This window comes from Aspergillus luchuensis, chromosome 4 (assembly GCF_016861625.1).
Source record: "Aspergillus luchuensis IFO 4308 DNA, chromosome 4, nearly complete sequence".
Classification (NCBI taxonomy): domain Eukaryota; kingdom Fungi; phylum Ascomycota; class Eurotiomycetes; order Eurotiales; family Aspergillaceae; genus Aspergillus; species Aspergillus luchuensis.
The window spans coordinates 1,742,024-1,767,296 of record NC_054852.1 but is presented as its reverse complement, the minus strand read 5'-3'; the positions used below and the strand labels follow the sequence as shown (position 1 = coordinate 1,767,296).

Genomic DNA, 25,273 nt, shown 5'->3' with positions numbered 1-25,273 from the left:
ATCTCCAGGCAACCCTTTACTAGTATTGCATAAAAAGTACTACTTTGTACTCTTGTGAACCAGGGATGGAGACAGGGTGGAACCTCCCATACCGGGAAGGGGGGTACTTTGCTAGCAACAAAAGTAGATACTTTAGTAACTTTACTGAAGTGGTACCTTTCCAAAACGGAGACGAGTTCCGCGGCGTAACCGAAGGAGGGGAAGGAAAAGGAAAGGGAAAGTGACGTGACGATGACTGCGAGAAAAGTTGCAACTTTCGCACTTGCACGAGACTAAACTAGTCCCGACTAGTCCGAACTGTTACGGCCCCCCCGCAATCCTACTAGAAGGAAAAGGAAAGAAAGGAAAAAAAATATGTTACATCCGGGCGCTGCTGTAACGCTCATTCCCCAACCGGGATCCATTGTTCAGCTAGCCATCAATCGTTGTTGTCTCTCTCCCTCGCTCGTGCTGGCATGGCATGCAATTTTCTCTCGGCTCTTCTCCGTTGCTTATGCCAATCGCAGCGAGAATGGAGACCACGCTGTCATGCACACTAGTCGCTATGCACGTTGGATCAGATCAACTGCATGTCTGCTACGGAATGCCCGGTGGCCTTTGCCTAATCTTACTAACAACACAACAACAGTATACCGAATCCGGCTCGGGTGGCTCTGGTGCTTGTGCATCGCATCGTTGGCAAATTAGCAATTTACCCAAGGTGCAGACGGGATGAGCCTCCACTCATCGCTGGTCCTCGTCCTCGTCCGTGGTTCAACTGAAACAAAGCCATTATTATCGCTAGGGTTAAAATTCAATATGACTGGACATTTTTAGTATTGACTTGTGTCTAACCAAGTGCCACTGTCGGGATCTACCGTTGATCAATCTCCCCAAACATAGCTATCTACTCTGACACCATGGTGGATATGTTAAGGTTCAAATGTTGTGCGGTTGACCCTCGTCGGCTACTTGCTTATTCGCCAGTTCGTCAAGCTGCTCAGCCTTACGCCACTCTCCAAGCCTCATCGACCCAGGGCCTGATCAAACTCAACGTGCAATTTTGGAACATGGCCTCGTATCGCGTCGACACCGTTGCGCGAAATACAGTACCACCGTTGCTATCAGAGCTTCGCTTTGCCGTCCGGTAGCTTCACTAGCGCTCCATCGCGCCTGACATCATAATCGCGGCCTTTCTTCCACCCCAGCCATGTTTTGAGTGTCTCTTCGCCCCCAGTGCCAGGTATCAGGCCACCCCCGGTCCAGCCTCCGTCGTCGGCCGGAATCGGGAGCCCGGGAGTTTCCACTAGATGGACGACGGGCCGTTGCTCATAGCCACTTTCCTCGAGCTCATCTTGTTCCAACACAGGTGTGGCGCAGGCATCTGTACCATCGAATACGGCCTCCCACTCCGCCCGAGTCTTATCTTTGAACCGCTTAGCGAAGGCAGCCCGCAGCGCAGGCCAGTTGTCCTTGTTATCCCGTGGCGGAAGCTCTTCGGGGTTCAGTTCGAGCCCCTTCAACAGAGCATCGTAAAACTGCGGCTCCAACGCACCCACTGCGAAATACTTTCCCTTGTCCTTGGTTTCGTATGTGTCGTAAAACGGGCTGCCTCCGTCCAGCGTATTCTGACCGCGAGGCGCATCCCAGAAGGGCGTTTGTCTGCCTAACCGTGGCATTGCAGCCAAATACGCAGAGCCGTCGACCATGTTTGCCTCGACGACCTGGCCGCGTCCGGTGTGCGTGCGCGAGATCAATGCCAACAGAATCCCCAAGAAGCATGTGGCACCTCCACCAGCAAAATCGCCCAGGAGGTTGAGTGGTGGGTAAGGGCGTTCTCCCGACCGACCTATCATAGACAGTACCCCCGCCACAGCAATGTAGTTGATGTCGTGACCCGCCATATCCTTGTATTTGCCATCGCGACGGAAACCCGTCAAACGAGCCACAATCAAGCGGGGGTTATGTTTCAGAAGCACTTTCGACGGCGACAAGCCCAGTCGCTCCAAAACACCGGGACGATATGGATCAATCAGGACATCGGCGTCCTTAAGGACGGAGAGGAGCACTCGATGAGAGTCGGGGTCTCGGAGGTCAATGGTAGCGGAAGTTTTCCTGCGAGTCAACTGGTCGGCACTCTTAGCTTTTGGTCGATCGATTCGCAATACAGAGGCTCCATAGTCAGCAAGTAGTAGACCGGTGAAGGGGCCTGTGTAGACGTCATGTCAGTATGCGGAGAGGCGTCTCCGAGGAAGGGGGTATGGCAGACGAACCGGGGGCTAGGCCAGCCAGCTCGACCACACGGAGTCCATCGAGAGGAGCCGGCATTTTGTATACCAAATTGAATAACTCAGATATGTATTGACAAGTAAAAACAGTGTCAAGACAGGTTGTAGCACTGCCAGCAGCGCGATGGTTGATACTTGGATTGCTGGGTGATCCAGACAGCGGCTTTGCTTCTCCGCAGCCGAGGTCCGGGGCACGTGCGGGGAACCTCACTACACTCCCAATACAAGCTGGATTTATTTGTAGCTTGTGCAACTAATATGAATCCATTGAGTGATCTACTCGCTTAGTCTTTATACCCATGCTATAAATACTATAAGATGAACGCATATTGTACCTTCTGTCCGGGGTGTGTGAATGAGACTGCGTCCCGTGCTTTTATTTTCTAACTGTGTATGATATCAATTAGGTCTGTCTTCTTTCCAACCACAGCTTGATTCATCCTCGGAAGATAATCTTGGCCGAGGGTAATTTATGGCAGAGTACTGCTTAATCGTCGAAGAGTTGAACTGTATCAATCTTACAGTAATTGGGATTAAAGAGATAGACGGACTCGAATGTTTTACTATAACGATGTGTAGATCTAAGCAAATATGCTTGTAATAGCGCAAGTATGCTATCAGTAAATATCTGTATCATCCAGAGGAGAAATTTCAGTTTAAAATACTTTCCGTCTAAGATGAATTATCATTGAAAAGCAGTTCTTTGGTATCTCGATATGTTTCCAGCTCTCTACAACAAATACAATCCTATCAGATGCAACATCGAGCGACTATTTTATATTCAACTCAAGTGACAACAAAAATGCTTATAACCCAATATATAGAACCACACAAATATGATAAAAGATCATCCAATCTACCAACTATCCTCACGACCCTCATACTTGCCCTCATCATACGCATTCTCCATATTATCACCGAACCGCTCCACATCTCCGACCTTCTCGCCGGCCCATCCGGCCACATCCTCAGGGATTTCCTCGACATCATCGACGGCGTTGTCCCATTTGCGCTCGATGCGATCGGGGATCTCTTCGACTTCACCGACCTATCACAACCATCAATATCAGTAAAGAGCAACAAAACAAAGATATCACAGGTAATATTGAACTCACCTTCTCACCCGTCCATCTAGCCGCATCCTCGGGGAAGTCCTCCACATCTTCCTTGATCTCCTCCTTATCTTCCTCCCATTTATCATCTGAATCAAACAAACCACAACATTAGCCACATTCATCCACACCTCATACCCATTGAGTGCTTCGTAAAAAAAGAAAGATAGAAGGGATATACTCACGAATCATCTCCCCTCCAACAACCGCCGCTCCACCAAGCAACACTCCGGCACCAACACCCAGCGCCATATTGCGACGACTGTGGTCAGGACGCTGTTGCTGCTGTTCACCATAGTATCCACCTTCCTGACGGGACTCGTAGCCACCACCATATCCTCCCTCCTGGCGGCCATAGCCTTCACCACCGCCATAGCCACCTCCGTATCCGCCCTCCTGGCGTCCATAGCCCTCACCACCGCCGTAGCCACCACCATAGCCGCTGCCGCCGCCGTATCCACCTTCTTGACGACCGTAGGATTCTTGACGGCCGTAGCCCTCACCACCTCCGTAGCCGCCGCCGTAGGATTCCTGACGACCGTAGGACTCGCCGCCGTAACCACCACCACTGCCGTAGGACTCCTGACGACCGTAGGATTCGCTCTGGTAGGATTGTTGCTGTTGTTGGGAAGAGGAGGAGCCGCCGCCACCGAATTTCTTTTCGATGACTTCTTCGGCCATGTTCTTGATGAAGTCCATTTTGGTGGAGTTTTCTTTTTGTGGATAGGGGAAGGTAGTATAGTATAGTAGAGGAAAGAAAGTGAAGTGGGATGTGTAGTGTATGTCAAAAGTAGTAAAGTAAGTAGAAGAAAGAGAAGAAATAAAAGTGGGAAAGGAAGAAAAGGCCAACAAAACTACTTATAGTTCTTCTTAGTACTTACTACTGTAATAATAAATAATCACAACCCCCCAAAAATAAAGATAAAGTGGGGTCCGATCGATAGGAGATATACACACAGAGATAGATGATATTAGTTAGTAGAGATAGTCTACTAAAATTACTTAATATGGCATGAATTGTGGCTGTTCACTAGGTGGGCAATTCAGGAGAATTGCCTAGTTTGGTACTTAGAGAAAGTAAGACACAAAAAGAGGGGCAAGGGTCCTCTCATTGTTCTCCATCAATCTCGGCTGTTTCATTTTAGCAAATCCACCCAGTCCACCCATAACATAACTCTCTCACTCAGTCTACCAGTTCCCTTTTCAGTTCCTGTTCAGGGGGGAAGGGAAAGAGGGGCGGGCCAAGAAATGATTGATTGACTGGTTTGAGTATGTGACTGACTTGATCATCCCATGCTAATTTACCCCAGTGGGTGGTAGTGGTGGCTATGCTCCCGGTGATCGATTGTGGCTTGGTCACTCACTCACTCCGTACATCATCAATCATGGCGGTGTTTTTTGTTTTTCTGATATGCATGGATTAATTTTAGTGCGGTATGGTATCATCGTATCTACTTATACAGTTGTATGTATTGTATTACTAGTTATGGACTGGAATACAAAAACTACTCAACATCTTGCGATTAATACACAGAGAAAACAACCCTCTTGCGCTGTTCATCACTTCCTTCATCCGGCTTAGCCGCCCCGGGGGCCGAAGTTCTCCTTAGCCTATCGTTGTGCCATGCGGTGGTCGACGACCTTGGGGGGGCCAGGCCATGGCCACACACCATCTTTCTCTAGGTCAGATGGGCATCAGGCATCAATCGACCGTGTCTAGACACAGTCACGGCGACTTGTCTTCCACTCAAAAAAAGCCAAAGAGAAAGTTTGAAACCACGGCTGAAACTCCAGGGTCTCGAGATCCATCGTACAACGCATCACTCCCCCTCCATATCACGCCTTGGCACATCCGGATCGTCCCGTCTTGGCTGATCTTGGCTGCCTGGGGCATTACTGGGATTCCTTATGTTTGATTTCTTGTGGATTCGAAAGAATGGCATTTTGTTTGTGGCAAAGTAATATACTGGTCGTAAAGAGTGCAGCTAGATCGCTGGTAGAATGAAAGTTAAATAACATGACAGAGGGTAAGGTAGTAGTATCATCCTGAGATTAAGCATTACATCCCAAGCACTTGGTTCAAGTGGCTTGTGGGTTCTCATGGCGAAGGTATTTCGTAAGCTAGGAAGCACGTCGTCTAGATGGCTGCCAAGAGGAACAGCGCAAACGCTGACACTGCACCTGCGCCGTGTTGCAGTTGTGACACCCGTGAAGCCGCGCCGGTGAATACGGGCGACACGCCGGCGGCCGTGCCGCTGGGAGCTACAGGCACTCGGGATCCGCTCTGGGATGGCTGGATATGGAAGGTCGATGAGGCACGGACGCTGCCGGTTCCAAGAATCACCGGCTGGCTGGTTGACGATTGGCTCGGGGCCACAATGACCGTCGCAGTCGTGGTGGGGGCTGTTGACGCGGGGGCTGTAGGGGCTGTAGGGGCACTTTGGCCGGGCGAGCTCTCTCCGGTAGACTGACTGCCGGAAGGATTGGCAGTCAAAGCATCGACACCTGTTGCAGCGCTGACGGGAACCGTGACCGTGACCGTGGTAGGTGTAGGGCCACAGTCGGTACAGACACTGACCGTAGTGGTCCAGTCTTCAGGAGAGTAGGGTGCGCTGGTCGAGGACGCCAGCCCTGATGGCCGATTGGTGGCCGGCAAAGTAAGAGTGACAGTAGTCGGTGTGGGAGCGCAGTGAGTGCATACGGTCACAGTCGTCGTCCAGCCCTCAGGGACGCTGGGACTAGTGGTCTGCGCTGGAGCGCCGGGAGGGTTGGTGACGGTGGCTGTGGCAGACGCCGTTGCAGGACAGTAGGTAGTGGTATAAGTCGTGGTGATCGTGGTGAACCCTTCGGGGCAGATGTCAATGTAAGAAGTCACAATGACCGTGGTAGTGATGGTGGGCTCCGACTCCGAGCCACTGGACGTCACCGAAGGTACCGCCGGGGCAGATGTGATGCTGGAAGTAATCGGAGCGAGTCCACTGCCGTTGCCGGTTGGTACACCAGTTGGAACAGTAGTTGCGCCGTCTGTTTGTCTTGAAACGCTGGCCAAGGGAGTCGAGTACGACGAGGAAAAGGTGCTGGCGTGATCAGTAGACTTTGTGCTGTCCTGAGCACCCGAGCCATTCGCAGCGGCACCGGAGGTTGAGGTGCTGGCTGCTGCCGAGCTGCCTGAAGCAACGGAAGTTGTTTTCGCTCCAGTCTGGCTTGATGTTGAGCTAGCAGACTCGGTGCTCGATGTTATTTCATTACCAGACGAGGACGAGCTGTCAGAAGGCACCGATGAGATAGTGGTAACAACGGAGCTGGTGGAGCTTGACGCATGAGGGGCGCCGGATGGAGTCACCGATGTAATCACCGATCCCGAGGAAGTAGACTCCACGGAAGTGGCAGAAGCACGTGTTGAAGCATCTGTGCTCGACGTGTTGACAGAGCTTGACACGGTGGGGCTGCCCGATCCACTTGACGAAGTAGTAACAGACACGATTGTTGTTCCCGAAACCGATGCGATGGGCGTGCTGGGGGGAACAACCGACAAGCTTGACCTGGTCGACACTTCAGGAACCACACTGGACGAGGAACCCACGCTGGATCCTACAGCAGAACTTGAAGAGACCGGCTCGGCAGAGCTGACAGGTGAGCTTGACAGCAACGGTGTGCTAGACGGATGTGACAGGGTAGATGATGGAACCCCGGTCCCAGCAGGAGCGCTGGAAGAGGGCAATGGCCCAGAAGAACTGGTGAAACTCGCAATAACCGTGGAGGATGGCTTGGAAATAATAGGGACACTGGATGACTTTCCTGGAGCAACAGATGAAGTTGAACGGACAGGTGTGCTTGAAGGAGTGAGGGAAATGGCTGGACTGCTTGGCACCACAGGATTGCTGGAGGTGTGAGTGCTCGACAGAGCCGGTGAGCTGGAATGAAGCAGAGTGCTCGACCTTACAATGGAGCTCGAAGGAATGGGAGAGCTCGATGCAACGGCAGAACTGACAGCCGAGCTTGGAATGATGGGGGTGCTTGATGCAGACGGGCTGCTTGACATGGCAGGAGTGCTCGATGCCGCAGGAGAACTCGAGACAGCAGGGCTGCTTGATACTGCTGGGGTGCTTGACACAGCAGGAGAGCTAGATACTCCCGGAGTGCTAGACGCAACAGGAGAGCTGGATGCAATAGCAGAGCTAGAGACAACGGGAGTTCTGGATGCCACAGGGGTGCTGACCGCCGGAGTACTGGAAACGATGGCAGAGCTAGATGCTGCTGGCTTGCTAGACGCAATAGCAGAGCTGGACGCAATAGCAGAGCTGGACGCAATAGCAGAGCTGGACGCAATAGCAGAGCTGGACGCAATAGCAGAGCTGGACGCAATAGTGGATCCAGATGCAGTAGGAGAGCTAGAGACAGCGGGGGCACTGGACGCCACAGGGGTGCTGGAAAGGATAGCAGAGCTAGATGCTGCCGGTTTGCTTGACACAATAGGAGAGCTGGAGGCGACAACAGAGCTGGAGGCCACGGGAGTGTTAGATGTAACAGCAGAGCTGGAGGGAACAGCAGGGCTAGAGGCAACTGGGGAGCTAGGGACAATCAGGGAGCTGGAAGCACCAGCGGTACTGGTGGTCACGGGCGCGCTGCTTGCCACAGGAGTGCTGGAGGCAATAGCAGTGTTGGACGGAATTGAAGAGCTCGACGCCACAGGGCTTGATGCGATAGGGCTACTTGACGCAGAGACGCTGCTTGACACCACAGGAGTACTGGAAGACTCGGTTGTACTCGAAACCGCGGGAGTGGAAACAGCAGAGCTTGACGGAACTGGACTGCTTGACGGAGTCGAGGTGGATGAAGCAGGAGCGCTTGACGCAACAGGGGTACTCGACGCCGCAGGTGTGCTTGAGGCGATAGCACTGCTAGACGAAGGGCTGGGAACCGGTGGCGAAGGATCAACTGCAACCAGGATGTCTTTGATTAAGTCGGCAAATGTGAGCCCATTGAACGTATTCTCATCCGAAGCCGTTGCTTCCCAAAGCATGATACCTCCAAACGTCTCCGGGTAGAGGTTCATATACACATTCACCAGAGGGTAGACTTCCTCCGGGGTCAGATAGTATCCAGTTCCTGCTGCAGCGGGACCGGCAGGCAATCCCACATAGAGCTTTGCGTCCGGGTTGGCTCCACGCTTGATGACATCCACCCAGTCGTCAAAGTTGAAGCCGGTGCTGACACCATTGATAGAGTCACTAGCGGCACAGCCAGCAGTGTTATAGAATTGCACCCAAACGAAGTCAAAGGGGGATTGGGCAATCGCATCACCGAGTTGAGGGTCGGGTATCGGGCATTGGGGGGCACCAGAGATGTAAAAGGTACGTTCCGGGACCAAGGCGAAGAGCTCTCTGAACCGATTGACCATAGTCGCATATCCTGCTCACGATTAGCGGTGGTGCATATTAATAACAAGAGTTCACGGACAGAAAGACATACCAAAACCGCCGTTGTGCTCAATGTCGAAATCGAAACCATCGACGACGACATCGCCAAAAGGACGAGGGCCATCATTCGATACCCATTCCTCCGTCTTCGGACCGAAGGCACCCCAGAGGAAATCGGCGAATTGAACAGCAGAGGCATCTGACAGAATCTGCTGGTTATCCGGGGAGGCACCACCCAGGGACAGGAAAACCTTCTTTCCTGCTTCCTGGCAGATGGGAATATCTTCTGCAATTTGGTGACAACCAGAAAGAAGCTCCGTTGAGACGCCGTCAACTACATATGTTAGGCCATCACACTGATTGCCGAAGTTACTACCCGGCCACCCGGCAGGTCCCTGGTCCGGGAAAGTATTGATGAAGCCAAGGTTGATGATATCCAACGAAGTTTCCTGGCAGAAGTGGCTCAATCTTTGTTGACCATATCCTTGACCCTGTAGACAGATAAGTACAAGTCAGTATGATTAAGTGGGCGCTCGAGTGGTCGGAACATACGTAGTAGACGGCAACGTTGGACTTTGCCTGGGCATCGAAAGCAGACACAAAAGGAGTGAGACCGGCTACCGCCGCAGCGATGGTGAGAGGCTTGAACACCATGTCGAAGGAGTGGCAACTGGCAGGCGTAAGGAAGCCGCAAGCCAGTAAGGAAACCTTGGTGGTTCAACGAAAGGACGCAGACAAATGTCTGCTACTAAGGAGTGTCTCCGCAAGCGAACGTCGAAGAATGAGGCACTGGTAAGAGAACCAGTGGGAAAGGAGGGTATATAACATTATGGGAGATAGGCGTTTTGGGGGGTTGGCGAACCCCATTGCATCTTCCTAGTCATTAGCTCCAATATCCCAAATACAAAGTTCATCCAACGAGCACAACCGAAATTATCATGCGGATAATATGGCTTGGCAAGTGCAACCGGACAATCAGGCGATGGAGAAAGAAATCCATTCTTGTGCTAGCAGCAGGGAATATTGAAGCTAACGAGGCGCTTGATACGGGAGCACCAGGGGTCACCGGCCAGAAGAGGGCGTGACTGGATCCGGAGGATGGAAGATGTGAGAGCCGACATTACGCTCAAGGCAACAGCAGGCATCCGAGCACCCTGATTGAGTAAATGCCTGGCGTAGAGCCGCATCAGGGTCCGACTATTGTGGTTAGTCTCGGTCGAAATGAACAACAAGAGGCAAATGCGATATACACTACTCACAACGTTTAGGCTCTGGCGGTGCTTGAATTTTAGCCTAAGTGGAGAAAGAGAAAGTAGTGCTTCATAGTCGAATGTAGCCTCGATAAAAGGTGGATATCAAATGAGCAGAGGTCAGTTTTCTGGACGGATAGATGCCGGATGATGAGAGATGGATGGAGATAGCGAGGTGGGAATGGATGGCTCCCATGGACCTGGAGGCCTGTCTGGAGGGAAGCTAGTCTAGTCCTGGACCCTGCGGTGGGCGTGATCCTGGTATTGCGGTGACAATACCGTGTCCGTGTTATGTTTTAACCCCAGTTAGGGTTAGTGTCCATGTGGAAGTAGCTTGATCGGGACTAGCTAGGGGTCCCTGGTGGAACGCTGGTGGTCAGGAACACCAATAAAAGAGTCGGGATATAGAGCTTGACAGGCCACTGGTCAGGCTGGGAAACGTCCGGGCTAAACTTTGGGCTCCAATGTCTTACCTTCGCCTCTCGCCTTCTGATTGTTGTGATGGCGAGAAATGAAAAGTCAAATCATTAGACCGGACCCACGGAACGGCTCTTCTCCGTTGCTTAAGGCTCTCGGAGTTGACCGGATCATCCGATCGACAATCAGGAACTATTACTGTACAGAGTTGTGCAACTGCCAGTCGCTTGTTTTATGGTATGGGGCGGATGTTCAATTCAGAAGCAGGAAGAGTTGAGCCCGAATGGAAAATGAAAAGTCTGACAGGACAGTTTTCTGGAGGAACGCCACCGACGAATATCCTCCTTAGCCGACAGTCCATTGGTCTTTTTTTCTCCTGGTCCAAATAATCACACCTTGACTAGATACTTTCTTAGTCGACCCATCCACCAGCCAGATACCCCACTAGGCCTCAAGCGGACTCCGACCGACCACGGACCTTCCTGGCTACATGGGCCAGTGTACCTGTTCGTACAGAGGGGAACCACTGGGGGTAAGGGATTGGTGATTAGTAGCTTCCACTATAACCAGGCGTTAAGCGACGTCGGAGTCATGCACCGGAAAACCGGAAATTGCACCTTTGATACTGCTCCTGTGAAGGGATTAGCGTGCTGCAATCTGGCGAGGAGTGGAAATGAACGGTCACAAAGCCTTATGGCCAGTCCCAGCAATTCCCCGTTGTCTCTCAAAATCCATTGGTCGGTGGATACCACACCTATAAGGCATATAGACACAGAGTACGGTGTGAGGCATTTATCCGTACCAGAAGTCTCACAGGGCTGGGATTGCTACTTTGAATCCGGTTGTGTCTCTCCACGTCTATGATCTCGTTCTCTCAGAGAGGCTTGTTTGTACGACAGGCAAAGCATATGTTTTACTGGCTGTGATTATAGTCGCGTACTACGCCGGGGAACAGTATGGAACCCCCGAGGATGACAAAACTAAAAGCTTGCAGGAATCTCTGTGCAATGGCATCGGCCTAGCTTGGCCAGAGACACGGTGGCATGCCATAAGAATCCGTGTTTAACCGACGATCAACTCCTGCTGGGGAAGACGTGAAAGTCATATACGAACTAGCTACGGTTAGAGGCTGCGAGAACCTGCATGCTGACAGAGGAGAACCAAGTACACAGAAGAAGGAACAGGTACACAACTACAATGCTGAAGCTAAGATGGCAATCTACCCAAGAAAGGGTTGACAATCCATGTGCTGCAGGGTAGCTAGGTTACACCTGCAGCAAAGGGTGCCACGTTACACGCCGTTAGCTGCATGTGTCACAAAGGGACAGCGTGGGACAGAGACCCCAGTATATTTCCGTGAGCTTTGGTTCATAATCCGATACGCATTTTAATGGACCTGGTCGAGGATAGCTCACTGCGCTATACTTACCCTAAGATATAGTGGCTACTAGTACGTTCCTGCCACCCTCCTTATGAATTGGCCAAGAGTTCAACATGTGGGCAGTCATAGCATATGAGCATACTGATTAGTTCTATTTCAGGGTACCCCTGTTGCTTCTCCCTAAGACTTTGTCCAAAATACCTCCGTCAGTAGATCGCACATCAAAGTAATAGACCGTTTCCCCTCCTTCAACACGGCGTCCATAGCCAAGAATGGATGAGGCATGCCCTTCATAACCTGCAAATCCACCTGAACGCCAGCCTGCTTCAACTTTTCGGAATACTGTTCTCCCTCCGTTCGCAGCACATCCAGCTCACCCACCATGACTAAAGCCCGGGGCAAGGCAGACCAATCGCCCGTCCAGAACAAGGGGCTCGCCTCAGGGTTGTCCCAATCCTTTTGATTCGGCAGATAGTGGTTCCGATACCAGAGCATCTTTGCTGCGGGAAGGGCCGGTGTATGCTCGTACTCCTTATAGGCACGGTTCGTTTCCACGCTGGCCGTGTTATCCGTCACCGGTACGGAGAGCAGCTGTGCCTTGAAGTGAACAGGAGGCGACAGTGTCAGGGCTTTCTGGGTGATGATGCAAGCCAGGTTTCCACCCGCTGACGATCCACCGGTCGCGATCTTGCTGATATCGATGGGTAGCTGAGAGGGTCCTTGGGAAGTCAACCAGAGGAGAGCCTCCCAGCAGTCGTGGACGGCAGCGGGCCAGGGATGTTCAGGTGCGAGACTTTCGAAGAATATTTTATTAGTATTTCATTCTGCTCAATCGCACACATATACTCTCGGGATAATGCTTACCGGTAATCCACCGTCACCACGACACAGCGACCCCTCACACAGAGATTCGAGCAGACCGGATTCTCCGTGTCAATATTTCCCAGTACCCATCCACCGCCATGGAAATACAGCATGACCGGCCATCCGGATGCTGGCGCAGTGCCTTCAGGCACAAACACTCGCACAGGGACTTCTGGGCCCTCTGTGACGCGACGTGGAAGACGAAGGTCAATGGTCTGCCCAACAGGCAGAACAGGACCCCCGCCTGGGATCAGGACGCCGCTCGATCGCGAGGCCGCAACAGGCTGCAGATGGACCTGCTGCTGTTTCATCACATACTGGTTGTAGAATGCGACATATTCGGGATCGAGTTTGTCCTGCACCGAGGGGTGGAGGGGGTATGGAGGTTGAGGATTGGTAAGGGACATGATGAAAGTGGTAAGTCACTGATCGATTGATTTCACTCTTTACAGATTGAAGGTGTCGGTTGTGTTCGAAGAAGGAAAGGAAAGGAATTGGTAACTCTATCCTATCTATCTGACTATCAATGCCAGCCTCCGTGTTGTATTCCTCGGTTACATCGCGGTCAGTGTCCGAGCGCAAGGGATCAACGAGGGGATGCATTCCGGCTCGACTTTCCTGTTTGTGTTCCTTTCCCCTCACGGCTGGTTGATGATCCTGATAACGAGGAGGAACTTCCTAACTAACCCGCGATAAGAAGAGACCCTTCCAGTTCCGTCCCCTCACCTTTCCCCACCCCCACCACTCAAACCACTTGACAGCTTCAGTGGTAGCGAGGCGAACAAAAAGGCAGGCGATGAGTTTTCCGTAATCGTACCTGTATCCCAAGTGGGAGCTCTTAAAGAGCGAAGCTACCCGCGTAAGAGGGGTTTGTAGTAGTCATGACTCATAGATCTGCTCTCTAAATTGTCGGTTCAATTCAAGTTTGTATATAAATAACCTGACAGCATCAAAACAATCCATATCTCCTTCCAACACAATACTTCATCAACCCCAACCACAACCCCAACCCCAGCATAAAGCAATCGAGCGAAAAGCAATATCAAGCATATCAAAATGGCCACCAAAACCCCCATCACAACCGACAAAGCCCCCAAGGCCCTCCCCGGCATCTATTCCCAAGCCATTGTCTCCAACGGTGTCGTCTACTGCTCTGGCTCGGTAGCTATGGACGCAGAAACCGGCAAGATCATTGATGGCGATATCAAAGCGCACACGGTACATACTTAAATATCATCCATCTTTCCTTTCTCACCGACCCACATCCTACAACATTCCGCTAATCATCTCGCTGGGAAAAACAATAGCATCAATGCATCAAAAACCTCGGAAACGTTCTCGAAGCCGCCGGTAGCGATCTCACCAAGGTCCTCAAGGTTACTGTGTTCTTGTCGAATATGGATGACTTTGCCGAGATGAATTCCGTCTATGTGCAGTACTGGGGGGATGTTAAACCTTGTCGGACGTGAGTTCATTCTTTTCATATTTTTTCCCTTGCTCTGTTTCTGTGTGGGTTTTATGGATGTGGGGGAGGGTTTGGCATTGGGATACAAGTAGGGGAGTATTATGGCTGACTGATGTTGATTGGATCGGTAGATGCGTGGCGGTTAAGACTTTGCCCCTGAATACGGATATTGAGATTGAGTGTATTGCTCATCAGTAGAGGATATATATATCTGGTGATGAAAGTGCCTGGTCGGGGAAACAAAAATTATACCAGCAAGAAGTTATACTCCGCCCACGGCGCTTGTTGTTAAAAATGCCCAAAAATATATTATGTATATATGAAATCTACAGAGAATGGATGCGAGGAATGCGATGCTGCCAAGGAAGCATCTTGAAATCAATGTGAGCAAGCTCGATTCCACAAAGGAATAAGACGATCAGAGACTATAGTCTAGAGTAATCAAGGAGAAAATTACTGCTCAATAGTCTCCGAAATACTTCTGGCGAGTTCGTTCCATTGCTAGTTCGTCCGGCAAAGGAGTGATGAACTTATCGATTTCATTGATCCAAAACGAGTTCTGAGGATTGACTTGGCAAGCTGTGGTATATTCCCAATAAGACGGATACCAGCCTGCAGTCTCCCAGTCGACAATTCCAACAATCGTATCCCCGCGGGCCAGAATATTGAGGCTACTGAGATCGCCACGTGTAAAAGCAATAGGAAAAGATTTATCGTGTTGTCTGATCAACTCTTGTACTGCCGGATCAAGCCTTGGATCGAAATCCATCCCGCCTCGCAAATGTCGATGGAATTCCTGGACACTGGCAAAGGGCCCAAAACGTAGGGAAGTGCCCGGCACACGACCATCGTAGAGCGAACCGTCCACAACAGAGCCCACACCCATACCTGCTGGGGGTGGGAGTTTTCGCATCTCCTCGACCATACTCTTTAACTGAGTAAGAATCTTTGCCTTTGACTCCTCACTGCGATGAACCCATCCGGCACCAATGTAAATCCCTTTGATACTCTCCATCACTATGTAGGTGCAATTCCGATGTGTAAAGGCGCAGAGGACTTGGGGAACTGGTATAGATGTGTTTTGTGAGATAAAACGCATAGTAAGTGCCTCTGTTAAGTCTACAAGTTTTCCGTATTTGACACAGATCCGATCTGTTAACATCAGAACGCTTCCTTCATAGGGGCGTATTTTCTGGAGAGTTGCAATCGCAAAGAGGATGATATGCCTGTACAAGGCGCAGTCGTTGATTGGACCCAGCTTTGGGACATCGGGCATTCTGAGTATGCAAATCGGGTAAGAACCCCGTCTAGCTGATTATAAGGTCAATCAGTCTGGGTTCGCCTGTAATTTAGTGATGGATTGAATTCTTTGACGATGCGGAAAGCGAATTGGGAAGCGTTGAACACGTGATGGCCATGGCTGGGTTACTAGTAGTAGCTATACTAGAAGATTGTGGTCAACATCTACATCGACAACGCAGTCATGGGTCACTGTAACTGCTACGAATACTGTAGTCATAAGGCTCGGCAGAATGGTATGCCCAGAAATTACAAGCAACAGAACTACTTACCCAGTAAAGATAGGTATCGGAATAGTGAGATTCCCCAAGAATGCTGCAGCCTACTTACTTCCAGAAGATACTGCTTGACCAAACACGCGTATATGAGTCTCAACAAACACGAACTCAAAGAGTAAACAATAAACACAAACATTAACCTTCCCGCGCGCGCCGTCCGTCCGCCCGAACCATCATCGAGTTTGAGGCTTAATCAAAATGAACAATGCGGTGGGACTGATAAAACCCCGGAATGTAGCCGGTTTGGGGCAAGTTTCACGCCTTCAGCTCCCACAAGAGAGGACTTGGCATGTGGGAGAATTCCAGTGGATCCCTCTTTTGGATGAGCATCACCTTGATAGTATGCACTGGTTATGGCACTTGCATACTACTAGCAGTATCATGACCAGCAATTCGTTATCTTTTGGTATTCTGTTGTTTTGCTATAAATAAATGTCATATGGAAGACTCTGTATAGGCAGCCACAAATTCCATATGTGCTTAGCGATACCTCGTATGTGGTAGCATGTTTTGTCAACAAATAAAGTACTCGAATTGTAGATTGGGCCTGCACGAGTCGGGCAGATGTATTAGGAAGCTTGTTGAAGAAATGGAATGACGGAGGGGACCAGGGATATAGATCATGATGGCAGGATATTGTCGACGATAGGAATGGTTGGTGTGAGCTGTTTAGTAATTGCAATGAGTATAGTATATATATTGCCTCTTCATATATAAGTATGACTTCAATGTTGCACGCGATTCATAGCGTGACATTTCAGCATTTGATCAGAACACTCTAATGACTTCCAAGACACTGAATGATCTATAACTCTGGCATATCCGTTCCATGAATACTATAGAGAATATGTGATGAGGGCGCACATCACAGCATATACATATGGTATAACACTCTGCAGCCGGGATATGGACGAGCACTCTCACACATGGAAAATATGCTGTAGATAGATTATAGCCCTTAGAGCCCAGCGATAAAATTAGTCAACGGGAACATGTTCAGGCCATTCGCGGAGAGCATAGTGCTAGATTGCCGGATGGTGAGAGTGGATGGCGCCAGGTGAGATTCCGCTCCACCACTTCTGTTATTGATGAACATCATATCTCAGAATTGAACGCCTACCAGGTGCTCTGCATTCAATCTGAGTAATGTAAATAGCACTACAGGACATGGCCCATTGTAGATCGGTTTCGGAGACCCGCCTCAATGCATGGATCTTCTAGGGTTTATAAAGGCAGGTGATGACGCCATAGCGTAAATGAACCACCTGCAAACCACCCTGCTGGCCCAAATCAATTAGAACTATAGGGAACCCATTTTACCGGTATGAAGTGACTCAGGGAGTAGAGAAATCAGTTCCTGTTCCCAGCCCTTCATGCTTTTATTTGTCGGCGTTACTTGGGTGCCCGTATAAATAAACTTGTAGTAGGGTCTTTCCTTGCAGAAACCTCACCAGAGGGGAAAGGAGGCAAGATAAGTAGGATGAGACGAGGGACAGAAGGGAAGAGAGGAGAAAAGACGAGAAAGTTGGAGCGAGTGACTCCTGTGAGCCTGCTGCCCATCACGTGTCCCATCCCTTTCATCGTTTTCAACCACATCATGGCGATGGAGTCCCCTTCGGCTCCTCGCTCATCCCTAGCCTTATCTATCTGCAGCCCTGGATTCTGCATCGCATCCTGCATTCTATGCTTGACCACTCTGTCTCCTACCGGCGCCCACTTTAGCTTTGACAACCCGCGTTTACCACGCGATGATGACGCTGGGATTCAATCGCGGTTTACTCAAGGAGAAACTTCGCTTTATTACTCACACCCAGGGCTAACACTCGATCCCTGATGGAACATAATTTGCAATTGAATCCCAAGGATGTGCATAATAGCTCCGATGACTAACACTCAACAGGAGAATAGGGGCAAACTATCGTAGTCGCGCGATGGCCCAATGACCGCGGATGCCAGTTTAGTCTGCATTCCTCAAGGACAGCTCTCCCATATCAGGCAGTGACAACAAACACCACAGGCCATATTCCTACCAATTCCCTATTCTGCTAGTGGGCATGCCTCGGGATCGCCCATTCCAACCCCTCGGGCCTCCGCGTTCACGCGCGAGGCCATTCATTCAGCATATACATCCTTTTAGTCGGCCATCGCCCATTGTTTTGCTTCTCTTCCATTGTTTCCCCGTCGCGTTTACCACCCACATGTTCTTTATGGGCTGCACCTACCTAGCCTTTCCGACACATCGATTCTCATCATCACTAACCTCTCAGACCACTGGATGCTTGGCGAATCTTGTTAACCAAAGCCGTAGCGCAGCTGGTTCCAGCTACTCTCGACGCGGTCCATCATGTTCAACCGTTCGATAGCCTCCCCAAAAGGAGGCGTTTGGACCAAGGTAGTGATATTCATCTCGTTATATGTCATGCTCCTCGACTCCTTCATTGAATGGGCCATCGTGCTTTACCTGTATGGGATCCGCCGTGTGGACTCAAAGATGACCCCGAGCTTGATACTGGCTCTTGTCGCGGTAAGTCTCTGCCTTGACCTGGACGGCTGGTAAAGATGCTGACGGATACTAGTCATTCTTCACCGTTCCTCTTGTCGCTCTTCACAGCCTCCTTGCCTGGCAATACAATAAGGTTGTAGGATTCGCGAGTCAGAAAGCTTTGCTGAATGCCGCTTGTACCTACATCCTGCGACTGACGATACTTATTTGGATCGCTGCCAGCGCAGCAGGACTAGTGCTGGTTTCGCAGCAGGTGTACTGCCTAGCGGATGATGGTGGTGGTGACTTCTGGAAGATCGGTATCAGCTGCGCGCTTCAACGGGCTTCTGTTATTGTTTCCATCATATCATTGTATGTCTGCTGGCCCAACTTTTGGATGTGCTTACTGACTCGCCGCAGCGTGACTGTGTGTCTTTTCTTCTGCTCAAGGGAAATCTGCGAGCGTCCGTACGATATCTCTCTTCTCGGTGTATACAAGCCACAACTATCGACATGCGATGACAAAATGTCTGCCAGCTCAACGATGGGAAGCCATGTCAGTCTGGAAAATGACATCTATCACGTTTGCCGTCGACCTGATGTGACATTTGGGCGAGACCTGTACCTGTCATCTAGCAGCAACTCCATATGTAAAGCTGGTAGTATTGATCATCCTGCCTCCATACATGAGAAACCCCAGTTGAAGCTCGACACAAAATGTGAATCAGAGGGCTCAGGCATTTATTCTGGAACTACACTCTCTGTCGATGGCACGCCATCCAAGAATTCTTCCAGGGATGGAACAAACTCCGATGTCAGCTCAAATGCCTCGGTTACACCTCCCAAAGCCACGTTAAGGGCTCCTTATGACCCTTATCGTCAGGCTGTACTGGCAGAACTCCCAGGATCCCCAAATTTCAGACATAGAAGGCACCAACCCTCTGGATCTCCTTTCCGACTCCTTCCCAAGGTTTTCGCAAGTCAGATCTCGTTGTCATCGGACCCTGAAATCCTTGCTCTCGCTGGTCCCGATGCTGTTGCGGACGTTGAGCAACCAGCAGAGGAGCACTCAACAGACAACATCGAGCCACCGCCGACTCCCAAAAGGGAATATGCTCCTGGACACCCACTGGCCTCTTCCCCTGTGGAACTTCCATTCCCCTCCTCTCCTCCCGTGGAGAGGTCTATATTTTCCATGACGACCAGTAACCCTGAGCTTAAGACTAGTCGATCTGAAGGAAGCACGCTTCCACGATCAATATCAAGCAGCTCCGCCGACGCCCCCGAAGTTGTCGCACCAGAGCCACTCAGGGTTCAGAGATCCAATACGTCACACACAGCTCCAATAACTAGCCAGTACAACTTCTCTCGGCCCAAACCTCCGGTCGTACCTCCAATTCCACCACGACAGCCGAATCACAGCTACCATGGCTCTCTATCACAGCACGGACGATCCAGACGCCAAAACTCGATTCGTTCGAGCGGACGACGAAGCCAAGTCTACCGATTTGAAGCATGCCAGATCCCGCGACACACACAAAGCCAGTACCATCCCCAACAAAGCCGCTACGCTCGTCGATCGTATTTTGACACCCACCGTCGAATGCCCTCACGGCGGCGTCGAAACGACGTCGAAATCGTGTACTCCAGCACCCGGCGGCCCCGCAGCAACACCTGTGGAGGGTTCGGCACAACATCCAGTTTAGACTGTATCCGCGAGTCTGGCGCCTCTGTTGATGAACCAGAAGACATCTTCGCTGATGGAAACACGTATAGAGGTACCACGCGAACTACTAGTGCCCACGGCATGTACGCATTTTGAACTGAAGTCTGCGGGTCGGACTGGCTATGATTTAATCGGCTCTATTATCACGTTCTTATTGGCTCATGATTGATATAAAATGTATACTAGCACGCTTCTTTTTTTTTTCCTTTGTTTACCTTTCTTGCCATATACTATTTGATTGAATACTATTATGATTTTATTCTTCTGCTTGCTACTAGTTCTTCTGTACTATGCAATTATCACATATCACACTCTTTTCGGATCAATTGAAATGTAGAGATCAGATTAACTACCATGTTATGTACGTCTCAACCCGACCATTCGAAAACAACCCCAAACGCCACAGGACAAGAAACTAAAGCCATAACCCCCTTATACAGCACACAACACAACACCGGCACCTCCAGCCCAACCGTTTGTAAATGTATATACCCGAGACACCATAGAAGACCCCAGTCCTAGATAGTAATGCCGCAATCCCACACAATCCGCAAGTAGGTAGGCCAAACGAACAAACAAGCAAACAATCAAGCAAACAACCAGACAGATCTGGGCTAAGGCGATGAGCACCAGAACCATAGAGTCCAGATGACCCTAAGCTAAGCTGCTCAAGCTCTCTTCGACCCCGACCGAGACTGCGACGACTTCGTCTTCATCTCCCCATCCACTCCAGTAGCATACTTATACCGATACGCCTGCCTCTTCCTCCCCTTCTCATCGACAGTGACATTCTCCTTATCGTTTTCCTTGACACTCCCCATCTCCTTCTCACCCCACGACCACATTAACGCACGACTCATCCTCTCACGCTCCTTGAGCAGGAGATCCACGCGCCGCTGCCACTCCTTCTCGCGCTTCTCGACGGACCGCGCGATGCGTTCGTCGACTGCAGCGGCGGTTTCGTCCTTCGTGGCGATGATGGATTCGAGGTGCTCGATTTTGGTTCTCTGCGCGCGGAGTTCGGTGTGATGCCGGTCGCGCAGGGTGAGGATGTGCGCTTTGAGTTTGGTTTCGCGGTTGGTGGTGCTGGTGAGGAGGGTTTGGAGGTTGGTGTTGGTGGCGCGGAGGGTGGTGAGTTCGGTTTGGAGGGTTTGGATTTGGGTTGTGGATGCGGATGTGGATGTGGATTGGGGTTGGTGTTGGTGGGTGTTTGTTGGAGGGGATGGGGGTGGGCTGGGTTGCTGTTGGGTGGCGTTTTGGAGGTCCTCTTGTTCCTTCTTGAGACGAGTGATGGTTTCCAGGGCCCGCGTGCGTTCTTCGTTGGCTTGGGATAGCTCTTGTTGGGCTTTGTCGAGGGAGGATTTGAGCTCGTCGGCGCGTTTGGTTAGGCGCGTGTTTTCGGTTTCGATGGAGTGGATGAGGGTTTGTGCTTCTGTGGCTTGGTCTTGCGAGCGGGTCAGTTGTAGCTCGAGGGTGGTTTTCGCCGAGGTGGCTTCTGCTAGTTCGGTTTGGAGCTTCAATAGTTCTTCGTGGAAGTGTTTGAGTTCGAAGTCCTGGGACGTGTCTTGGTCCTGGGGGAGTTTGTCCTTGGCGAAGGGGTCTGGTGTGCGTCGAACGCTGGGCTGGCCGAGGTCTTTGATCAATTCGAGAATCTCAGTGTAGGTGTTGCCCGTCTCGAGCGGGAGATCCGCTGCCATGGCTTTGAGGGCATTTTCTTGCGCGGTGACTTGCGACTGTGCGCGCGTCAGATCGGCTTCCAGTGTGCTGTTCTTCTCTTCTAATGGTCGGTTCTTGGTTTCTAGAGAGGCGATTCGTTCCTCGAGAGTTTCATATGCCTGGTTGACACGGTCGAGCTCCCTTTCCAGCTTTTCGACCTCTAGTAGATTGTCGCTGACCTGAGCTTTGAGGCCATCGATTTCGCTATTCTTCTCCCGGAGCTGCTGCTCCTTGGCAGCTGCAACCTCCTTCAGCTTAGCCATTGTCTCGTCCAAGGTTGCGTCGCGCTTTCGCAGCTGCTCCTGAGCCAAGTCCAATTGCTGGCGCAGATAGGCGATCGTCTCAAGGCGCTCGGTGTCGATATCGGAGTGCGAGCTTCGACTCTGCAGCTCTTTCTGCATGTCACTCATCTGCTTTTGCAAAGTGCCCAGCTCGGACGCGTTCATGGTAGACTTTTGGAGGAAGGACTCTTTCTCCTGGTTTTGTTTTTGTAGAAGCTGGATTTGCTCGCGCAGGAGTGTCTCGTCGCTGCGCTTAGCGTACAGTTCTTCGAGCAGTTCCGACTTTCTCTGTAGCTCCCCTTGTAGGTGCTTGATTTGCTCTCCTGCAGAGGCTGCCTCCAAAACACGCCTGTGGTTCCTTTCGAGTTGTTCATCACGCTCGCGCAGCGCATCCTTGAGCTCTGCAATCTGCCGGCGCAGATCCTCGGTCACGTCCTTCTCGTTCTTACTGGAAGTGCGCTTGTGCTTGCGAACGGAGGGTGTAGTTGTGGTCGCTTCCATCTCGTCATCCGGATCTTCTTCAATATTTTCGAGATGGGTTATTTCTTTCCCGAGTCCGCCGGCCCGACGCAGCAGATGCGACGGGGTAGACATGTCGACAGGAGGCCCGAATTCACTATATCCGCTGACCTCCGGCTCATCTTCAACAGCTGGTTGGTGCAATTGAGAGTTGTTCTGGGAGTCTTCCTGCTGCTGGGGTTGTTTCGCTTCTTGTCTCTGGATCTGTGGCTGGGATTGCGGCTGGGGAAGTTCGTCCTGCAGCTCCGGCTCGGGTTCTGACTCGTGCTCAGCATCGGAATGGAGTTCTGGCTCGAACAGGTCGCGCTCCATGTGGTCTATGCTGAAATGCTTGCGGTCCATGGTATCATCCTCCCCCATGAGATACTTCTCCAAATTGGCAGTAAAGTCATCCGGACCACCGACGTCGGACAAGTTGTCCTCATGTGGCAGTCTCAACTCCTCCAGGGGCTCCTCATCCAGCGCGTGGTTGCTCGGAAACTGGCTGAAGTCGACTGTGTACTGCGCCAGACGGGCATCGATCTCGTTCGCGGCGCGCTCGAGAGAGGATGCCCTGGAGGATTTGGGGGAGCGGCGTTGCGGCGAACGCGCGTCATCGAGGTCTGCGCCGGTCGCGCCGCGCGAGCTAAAATGGAAACTCCTTGTGCTGACCGGAGAATAGCTCTCTCCTTGATCAGGATGGGACGGCGGTGATGAAGGCATGAAGAGAGGAGTGGCCAGCGTGGACGCGCCAACGGTGTCGTGGGAAGTCGTGTCCATGACGGCGGAAACGATTGGGATTGTTTATTGATCAGGGTAACATATGCGATAAGATCGGTCACAACTTCACGTCCCAATCAGGCACATCATCGATTCTTCGGAGAATAGGGGTTGTGGATAAATGAGCCGATAAGGATAGGCGATCGGGAGGGAAAATGCGCGTCAGTTAACGACTAGTTAATTGCTCTGAATGGGAGAAAGAGTGGAAGATGGATGGAGGATCCCGTCAAACATGGCAGCCCCAGGCAGGCAGGAACCGCAATTGGCCCGTCGTTGCTGGCCTGCATCCTCAGGCAGAGAGAGCCGCGAAAGCTCAATGAGGACTAGCGCGATCTCGGTAGCTCCGCATTGGGATCCACCGAGACTATATTTACTTGGTTATTCATTAAATAGAAATGAAGTAGGACGATAATGGCATGAGGACCAAGAGATCGAGCATAGAACGATAAGACTAGTGGAGTGCATGCGGAGATAGATTTAGAGAAAACGTGCTCAATGCCTTTGCGCAGAAGAACCGAGTCGTTGGAGCTCCCTGAACTGCTTCAATCTACAGAGTACACAGAAGTGAATCTCAAACTTGTCCATATATTTCGCCCAGACTGTAGTATCAACCTGACAGACAGTGGCAACTGGAATAGCATGTATGTCTCTTGATTTGTCATGTGTGTTGTAGCAAGGGTTCAATTAAATTGAACAGTTGGTGATTGATTTGGTGTTGGTCTTATTGTCGGTGATGCTGACATAATCACATAGAAGGTGACACAGAAAAGAGTCTCCAACAGAGCGCATGATCAAAGCCAGACGTCTTCAGTTAGGATTCACTGCATATGCTTAACATGAGGGGTTGTTTTCATGCAGCCTTTTGATCCCTTCCAATTTGGCTGCAGGTCGGGTTTCACATCCATCCCAAGTGATAGGCGAGGACTGAACGGCTAATCAGTGGGCCATTCATTGACGGATTACGCATGGCTCCCATTCCCCGCTGAAACCATCGGAGAGCGCCATTGCGCGCATCCTACACACTCTTGCTCTTCTTTATACCAGCAAGTGATTTCAACCTCCTCTTGAGGGTCAACTCAAAATATGCCTCCCGTGTCTCCGCAACCCGAGCGCCCTCGGGTGATTCTCTATCATCAGACGATCTGTCCTGATGGCCAGTACTGCTCCATGCTGCCGCTGCTGGACAACAATACTGGCGTCACCCACATCATCCTGGCCGCTTTTCACCTCAATGCCGATCCACAGCACATTACTCTCAATAATGATCCCCCTCATATGCCGCTGTATGAACCGCTGTGGGCCGAAGTGCCGGCCGTGAAGCAGAGCGGGGTTCGTGTCATGGGACTCCTGGGAGGCGCGGCGCAGGGCTCATTCCGCTGCCTGGACGGTAATGAGGAGAAATTTGAACTATACTATCAACCCTTGCGGGACATGGTGCGGCGCCATGAACTGGACGGGCTGGATCTGGATGTGGAGGAAGAGATGTCGTTGTCGGGCATTATCCGGCTGATCGACCGGCTCAAGCTTGACATGGGTGACGACTTCATCATTACGTTGGCTCCAGTGGCGGCGGCCATGTTGGGCATGGGCAACCTGTCCGGCTTCGACTATCGCGAGCTAGAGCGACAGCGAGCCTCCAAAATCAGCTGGTATAATACCCAGTTTTATAATGGTTGGGGCCACCCAGACGACCCTCGGATGTATGCGACCATGATTGCACAGGGCTGGGCCCCGAACCGGGTGGTATACGGGCTGTTGACGAATCCGGGGAATGGATCGCAGGGCTATGTACCACTGGAAAAGATCGGGCCGATCCTAGGTCTGCTGGTTGAACGCTTCCCCAACTTCGGAGGCGTGATGGGTTGGGAATATTTCAACTCGAAACCGGGAGACCGAGAAGCCCCCTGGCAGTGGGCGGCGGCGATGAGCTTGAGCATGAATATGAAGGAGGTGCTACACGTTGCGCGTATGATGCGCTCGGGACCAATGGCCAACAGCTTGATGAATCTACTTCGGGACATGATGCAGCAGCGATAA

The 25,273-nt window shown here is 51.2% G+C and overlaps 9 protein-coding genes across 9 annotated transcripts; 3 read left to right on the top strand and 6 right to left on the bottom strand.

Annotated features, from left to right (window-relative positions):
* Positions 1-1,103: 1,103 nt before the first annotated feature.
* On the bottom strand, positions 1,104-2,307 carry CEFD2 (CaiB/BaiF CoA transferase family protein; the record flags this gene model as incomplete). Its single annotated transcript, XM_041688995.1, has 2 exons — positions 1,104-2,188; positions 2,253-2,307. 2 exons carry the CDS (start codon positions 2,305-2,307, stop codon positions 1,104-1,106), a joined length of 1,140 nt encoding a protein of 379 aa, XP_041542723.1.
* Positions 2,308-3,123: 816 nt separating this feature from the next.
* On the bottom strand, positions 3,124-4,078 carry AKAW2_40642S (uncharacterized protein; the record flags this gene model as incomplete). The annotated part of the gene is made up of 3 exons (XM_041688994.1): positions 3,124-3,315; positions 3,383-3,468; positions 3,565-4,078. 3 exons carry the CDS (start codon positions 4,076-4,078, stop codon positions 3,124-3,126), a joined length of 792 nt encoding a protein of 263 aa, XP_041542722.1.
* A 1,438-nt stretch (positions 4,079-5,516) lies between these two features.
* chiA1 (class III chitinase ChiA1) lies at positions 5,517-8,780 on the bottom strand (the record flags this gene model as incomplete). Its single annotated transcript, XM_041688993.1, has 1 exon — positions 5,517-8,780. One exon carries the CDS (start codon positions 8,778-8,780, stop codon positions 5,517-5,519), a length of 3,264 nt encoding a protein of 1,087 aa, XP_041542721.1.
* Positions 8,781-12,027: 3,247 nt separating this feature from the next.
* AKAW2_40640S (uncharacterized protein) lies at positions 12,028-13,118 on the bottom strand (the record flags this gene model as incomplete). Its single annotated transcript, XM_041688992.1, has 2 exons — positions 12,028-12,640; positions 12,712-13,118. 2 exons carry the CDS (start codon positions 13,116-13,118, stop codon positions 12,028-12,030), a joined length of 1,020 nt encoding a protein of 339 aa, XP_041542720.1.
* A 649-nt stretch (positions 13,119-13,767) lies between these two features.
* AKAW2_40639A (putative L-PSP endoribonuclease family protein Brt1) lies at positions 13,768-14,374 on the top strand (the record flags this gene model as incomplete). Its single annotated transcript, XM_041688988.1, has 3 exons — positions 13,768-13,929; positions 14,019-14,176; positions 14,308-14,374. The coding sequence occupies 3 exons, from the start codon at positions 13,768-13,770 to the stop codon at positions 14,372-14,374; spliced, it is 387 nt and encodes a 128-aa protein (XP_041542719.1).
* A 262-nt stretch (positions 14,375-14,636) lies between these two features.
* Positions 14,637-15,452, bottom strand: AKAW2_40638S (uncharacterized protein; the record flags this gene model as incomplete). Its single annotated transcript, XM_041688987.1, has 1 exon — positions 14,637-15,452. The coding sequence occupies one exon, from the start codon at positions 15,450-15,452 to the stop codon at positions 14,637-14,639; it is 816 nt and encodes a 271-aa protein (XP_041542718.1).
* A 2,645-nt stretch (positions 15,453-18,097) lies between these two features.
* Positions 18,098-20,057, top strand: AKAW2_40637A (uncharacterized protein; the record flags this gene model as incomplete). Its single annotated transcript, XM_041688986.1, has 3 exons — positions 18,098-18,277; positions 18,330-18,607; positions 18,656-20,057. 3 exons carry the CDS (start codon positions 18,098-18,100, stop codon positions 20,055-20,057), a joined length of 1,860 nt encoding a protein of 619 aa, XP_041542717.1.
* Positions 20,058-20,629: 572 nt separating this feature from the next.
* Positions 20,630-23,236, bottom strand: AKAW2_40636S (putative spindle pole body associated protein SnaD; the record flags this gene model as incomplete). The annotated part of the gene is made up of 1 exon (XM_041688985.1): positions 20,630-23,236. The coding sequence occupies one exon, from the start codon at positions 23,234-23,236 to the stop codon at positions 20,630-20,632; it is 2,607 nt and encodes an 868-aa protein (XP_041542716.1).
* A 1,083-nt stretch (positions 23,237-24,319) lies between these two features.
* AKAW2_40635A (putative class III chitinase) lies at positions 24,320-25,273 on the top strand (the record flags this gene model as incomplete). The annotated part of the gene is made up of 1 exon (XM_041688984.1): positions 24,320-25,273. The coding sequence occupies one exon, from the start codon at positions 24,320-24,322 to the stop codon at positions 25,271-25,273; it is 954 nt and encodes a 317-aa protein (XP_041542715.1).